This window comes from Mchenga conophoros, linkage group LG9 (genome assembly GCF_057382185.1).
Source record: "Mchenga conophoros isolate Kocher_MC1m ecotype Shallow Benthic linkage group LG9, M_conophoros_male_GT1.1, whole genome shotgun sequence".
Classification (NCBI taxonomy): domain Eukaryota; kingdom Metazoa; phylum Chordata; class Actinopteri; order Cichliformes; family Cichlidae; genus Mchenga; species Mchenga conophoros.
In genome coordinates, this window is record NC_140534.1 from 12951819 (window position 1) to 12958170 (window position 6352).

Here is a 6352-nt window from a genome sequence, read left to right on the forward strand (position 1 = left end):
TTGCATGTGAGCTTTTCAACAGTTAGAGGGCCTCTGTTGGAAGCTGTGAATGATATCAAATAAAAACAAATGGTATAAAGTAGAAAAATTAGCCTTCGCGTCATAAAAGCACCTTCTCTTATTGATTGTCTTAGTGAGACCAGTAAAACAATAGATCTCAGCCCTTAGAGTCTTTCTAAAGCTAAGAAACAGCATCTCTGACTGCAGCGCTTCGCAGCGAGCGGAAGTACTGCAACAAGTGGTGAAACACTCATCCTGGCCATATTTGGACTACAGATCATACTGCTTTGTGTGTGCGTGCGTGTTGTTGATCTCTGGAGACAAAAGTCCAGCCAAGCCATCCAGAAAGCACACACACACCTTTGATCAGCAGCAGCTTTGAGATTGGAGCTACTTCAGTGGGGCTGTGCGGTTCGTATGGTCTGCAGCTGTTGAGTAACGCGATAGGGATTAGGTGAAATACGGTCTTTCTTCACTCTGTGGAGATGTTGCAGTCCTGGGACCACAGATTGCCCCACACAACGCTGTGGGACATTTCAACAGACATGGTCACACAAGAAATCTTCATATGCCTCTGAGGACGCAGCAGGCTTCATGAAGCCCCCATCACACTTTCACTGTCCTTTCTGATTAAAATCCAAATACATGAAGATAGTTCTACACATCCCCCCCCCCTCCCAGGGGGCATATATTTACACAACTGCTCTTTTGAAATCGTTTTAGTGGGAAACAAGCAAAATCAGGGTACCAAAGTTGGGTTACTTGTATAATCTGTGTCCACGAGATACGATCTTAAAATGATGCCGATATAATTTTTCTGCTGCCCTTATGTGTCTAATAAAGCCTTCAAGTGCTGAACTGAGGTCAGCCTCTACGAGGAGGTTATTGACACATGTCCTATTGTGTAAAAATCTTTTCCCATACCACTTCATTCGGTCCCACTTATAAGTCGTGTTTTGCAAGTTTTGAATATGTGTAAAACATAAAAATACATCTGAATTTCTTCAGGGGGAAAAAGCAAATGGTTTGTTTTTACTATTGAAATGTTATACAGGACCATGAAAAAAATTAATACATTTTTTTAAGGGTCTGGCTCGTCACCCCACCCCCTCCTCCTCCTCCTCTCTGGCTCCTATCTCTGTGTCCCTTCACTACCATCACAGCCACAGGAAGGCCCTGGCAGCCCAAAACACTGATACTATCTCTGCGCTCCTCATCTCCGTCCTCCGCTGTGTCGAAATCTTTGCCCATCCCACAAAGGGAAACCGCTGGTGCACAACGGTCCATGGCAATGACGTCCGTTTCTGTGGGTAGACAACTTATGGTAAATAATGTGACAGGCGTACGCCGTGTCCCCGGGTGAAGGATGCCCCGGAGGACCAATGAGACGCATCATTTACACAACTCTGTGTTAGATAAGGCAGAAGAGGGTGAGGAGTGGCTCTGCAACTATTGCACAGAGTATCTGAGGAACCCCTCAACCTACAACCCGTGTGTGTGTGTGTGTGTGTGTGTGTGTGTGTATTCAGATAACATGACACATAGAGGACAATGACTTCATATAGGCACAAGCAATCATTTATTTATTTTAAAAAAAACATTTGGCAGCACTGCAACTTTTCACTTTAACAGTGTATTACTCGCTACACATTTGAAAACATTTCAAGTAGTCACACATGTATTTAGTCACAGCTATTCTATTTACTGGTGATTGATGCTGTATTTTAGAAGAGAGAGGCTCTTTTCTCTGTTTCATCGAATCCTCTTCAAACCACAGGTTGTTGTGCAACTCCGTTGGGCAACAACACTTACAATCAGCTCTGACGAAGACGGTAAAAGTCAGGTAGATGATTAGGCAATGTTTATTAAATCAAATCATATCCTGCCGGTCCAACGCACATAGCGGGACTCTTTCCCCCCCCCCCCCCGTTGTTTAAAGGGGTCCACGAGTTATACCCATATGTGAACAGGAACCACCATTTCCAATCTGGAGATAAACAAATGACCAGGTTGTGTCCTTCAGCGCACTGTTTTACCTTTTATTATATCTACACCTGCATTTTAGTTTAAACTCAAGTCCTCCATCACATGACTAAAATTCGCTATTGACTCTGTCTCTTTTTTTTCTTTTTTTTGCTGTGTGCCTCAAGTTCCTGCATTAGAAAATAAATAGCCTCTACATTCAGACCAAAGAGTAACAGTACCTAAAAACGCTGCTGTGCAGCTACTGAGGCTATTTACTAGCCAAACTTTTATTATTCCAATTGATTTCATTTTTCTACTGATCTAATTTCCAACAAAACATGCTGTTTTCCTACACTAAACTACACTCACTGACTTTGATTGTCCAATCACAGGAGGTGTATCAGTAGCCAGTGTATCTACATGTTCTATATTCAATAAAAATGGAGGATGGTATAATATTATTTCTGTGAAGGTTCTCAGTCATCCAGGTCATCGTAGTCAAAGGAGCTTGGAAAGAAAAGCGTCTGGACTTCTTTAAGTTGCTTGAAGACGCTTCACCTCTCATCCGAGAGGTGAAACTGAAGAAGCTTCTCGGATGAGAGGTGAAACGTCTTCAAGCAACTTAAAGAAGTCCAGACGCTTTTCTTTCCAAGCTCCTTTGACTATAATATTATTGTTGTTATTATTATTATCATTATTAGCCTTTACAACCCCATAAACTCTCATTTTAAAGCAAAGGTTTGGTAAGGTTTAGCTAACTAACGCTTAGCTTAGCTACCAAAAGTACAACAGGATGCACTTTAACAGTAGCATCAGGTTAGCAGGTTAGCATTAGTTACATACAGATCATAAAGCCCACCTCCTGCAGCAGTCATTATAATTCACTTCAGTTCATTTTATTTATATATCACAAAACGAGTTGTCTGAAGGCGTTAGTCTACTTCAGCAGATAATCTTGGGTGCTTGTCATGAGAAGCTACATTTAGTGCTCCTTTTGTGTGACCCTGAATGTGTCAGAGTGTATCAAAGCTCTCAGCAGATTGGAAGTGTTCATTTTGCCATTTTGAATCTTTTACGCTCAACATGTGAGGTGCAGAAATGTAAAGTTTGGGGGTAAGAGAACAATTAAAAATGTGGACATCAGTGTACTAAATAGTAGCTACAACACTGCCAGTAAGCTATGGTTTCCTTTACAATATAAAACTACAGTTAACCACTTTTATACCCAGCATTACCTCCTCTAAGTGACTTTGTCATGATCACAAATGTTTGTTGGTGAAAATGCTCGAACAGGTGCTTCACTGTGACTCTCGCAGGCCTTACTGAGGCACACTGTGAAGCCTGTAATCAGACGTTAACATCAGGTACAAACGAGGCTTCGGGCTGTGCTCAGATGCTGGACTGCCCGGCTGCTCCCTCCTCGGCTGCCTGCAGGTGCCGCTGTGACAGGATGTGTTTCAGAGTGTCCAGCTCCTGTGTCAGCTGTGCTATCCTCATCTGCAGCTTCTGGTTTTCCTCCTGCAGCTGGCCGGCCCTCTGCTGGGTCATCAGGATCCTCCTGCGGGCTTTGTCCCTGCTCTTCCTCACCGCGATGTTGTTTCTCTCACGCCTCAGGCGGTACTCTGCGCTATCCTTGCTGATGCTCCTCTTGGTCACCGGGGCCCGCAGAGTGGGCAGGAGGAAGGGGGAGAAGTCCTGGAGTGAGCAGCACACATGCGTTAAAGCCGTGGGAGAGTGGGGTGGGTGAGTGTGGTTTGTATGAAACACTTCGTGACCTGCTGTTAAATGCTTCTCTCACCTGCTGAGTACTGGCGTGGCTCTGGTGGTGGTTTGTGCTCACCGGGCTGGCGGCGCTGCCAAGGCAGGACGGCGGGTACGGCAGGTACGATAGTCCCATCATCTGCTCGGCCCCTCTGTCATCGCCACCCCCCCTTATCATCCCCTGAGACTGGCCGTACGAGATCATGTCCATCTGCGTCATCTGATTGGTGGAAGCAGCCGAGTTGGAAGCAACAGAATTGAGGGTCTGGCTGTGCACCTGACCTGGGAAGGAGCTCACCCACTCCTGGATGACCGAGGACACCCTGGAATCAGACATCTGTAGAAGAAGACAGAGGAAGATTCGGTTTACTTCCAACACTCATTTAATACTTTAAGCATTAAAAAATACATATACTGCTTGAATGTTGCTGTCAATTAACTACAATATATAAAACAAACTTTCAGCAACACAAAACACTGACTTGCTTAATTACGCGGTCACACATTCTGTCCTGATGCTACACGTTGAACATGCTCGTTCGTTCAACCTTACACTGCCTGCTTGCTTTTTTTTGAGTGATGTAAGACGGATAAAGAAGTTATTTAGGTGTGGCATCTTCAGAAAGAAGATTTCAGTGTTTCTTCCACCGCTGATGGTAAATGGGGATGTTTCTGCCACAGTACACACGTTCTTCTATTTTAAAGGTTACTACACTCAGATACACCCTAACACAAAATCAAACAGCATCATAATAAATTAAACTACAAATAAACCGTGGAAACACTCTGACAGCACTGCTGTGAGCCTTAGTTTGTAAGCTGCTATTGCCATCTTCTCTTTACCCTCCCTCTTCTCTTTTAAACGTACAGTCTTTGCATCATAGACTACAAACTATATTGAAAGAGTAAATTATTTCATGCCACTGTCGAGCTCTTCTTCCTCATGATTTCAAAGAAACGTCGAATCTCTTGTGCGCTTCGTCTTCCCTGACGCTTCGGTAAGGTTGCATTTCTCACCGATTTGCTCAAATTTCTCCACAAATTCACAAAGTTACAGTTTCACTTACCATGACCGATTGCTCCACAAACTCTCAGGATACTCTTTAGGTCCTCCTCAGGCTGTGTGGCTGACAGTGCTCTGAAAGACAGGAGATAGACAGGTGGCCCTCAATTATCACAATCACTTCCCCTCTCTCTCTCTCTCTCTCTCTCTCTCTCTCTCCCCCTCTGTCACACACACAAACACACACACACACACACTTAAATTAACAAAAAGAAACAAAGAAGTGTTCCCATTTCTTTTACATTTACACCATCTCCTCTGCACAGATACGTAAGTGATCCCATAAGGTTAAATTATTGTGTTACAGCAGCTGGATAAAGAATAAAATACTAGTGCAAAGTTTTCACACATATATACACATACATAGTACATAGTATGACTGTGATTGTGCAAGAGAGTAGTGCAAATTGGATTAAGAAATAATGTAAACACTCTAAATCTAAGAAACAGCTGAATGAAGCTGTAATGCAGAAGTTTGTGTGTGGATTCTTGTGCCGGACAGGTGAGTTCATCCGTCACAGAAACAAGAGTTATTGCAGAGTTTTATGGAGAACAGCAGGAATAATTTTCTGAAGCCTTCTTCACAGCAATAGACAAGCTTCTCTGAAGTAACTTCATCAAAACCATCAACATTTAAGGCTTTGAGGCTGGTGTTGTTTAACTCCTTCTTATAAGCCTGTTTTTGTTTTAAAGTGCTTTATAAATAAAGGCGATGATGATGATGATGATGATGATGAAGCCTTGATGCAGTTGCAGATCATATCTGATGGGTTTCCATCAGGAATTCTAGGTCACCATAACACGGACACAGCACACTGGACCTCAGCACAATGTCAAACCACTGGTCACAACACAATGAGAGCACAGAGAGTGGAACGTCACTGGGATTAAAGAAAATGTGTGGCACTTGTTTGAATAGATTCTAAATTGTTTATAAAGACGATGAGCCTTCTTTACACCTTAAAGTTACTCATGGTGGTTCTCAGGGTCCTGTGCTGGGCCCGGTGCTTTTCATGGTATACATACAACCCTTAGCCACTCCAACACTGCATACTAGGGATGGGTACCGGTGTCCGGTGCCATGATGGCACCGGTTCTGACATAAACGGTAGTAACCAGACCGAAAAGCAGCGCACATTTCGGTGCTTTATTTCGGTGCTTTTTTTTTCCTGAGCTGTGATACACTTCTAGCCAATCATTTTACGTTTCCCAGGATAGTAGGCGGGTCCAGGTACGTACGTTCAGTTAGAGCAGAGCTACAGATTAAAAATGTCCAAGGCGAAGCGGTCAAAAGTCTGGTTGTACTTCACAGCAAAATATGCAAACTCAGCAGCAACAAGTGCTTTAAGCTGATACTGTGATACTGTCAAAGGAGGTAACACCTCGAATCCGATGAAACACCTGGCGACGCATAGCGTTTTTTTTAAAAGCCGAGAAATGCGCCGTATTTGATAGCTTGCTGCGAGACCTCACACTGTGCACGTCGGGTGGGTTGCCAATTATCGGACCCGGAGCAACATCCCCCAAAAACCCGAAGAGTAGAGTCCTGGCCCCTAGCCCTGC

At 43.8% G+C, this 6352-nt stretch overlaps 1 protein-coding gene across 1 annotated transcript; it reads right to left on the bottom strand.

Moving 5' to 3' along the window:
- Positions 1–2568: 2568 nt before the first annotated feature.
- Positions 2569–4916, bottom strand: cebp1 (CCAAT/enhancer binding protein (C/EBP) 1). The gene is made up of 3 exons (XM_085285908.1): positions 4794–4916; positions 3764–4063; positions 2569–3660 (listed from the first exon to the last, which is right to left on the bottom strand). Exons 1-3 carry the CDS (start codon positions 4794–4796, stop codon positions 3355–3357), a joined length of 609 nt encoding a protein of 202 aa, XP_085142034.1. The 5' UTR covers positions 4797–4916; the 3' UTR covers positions 2569–3354.
- Positions 4917–6352: the final 1436 nt, after the last annotated feature.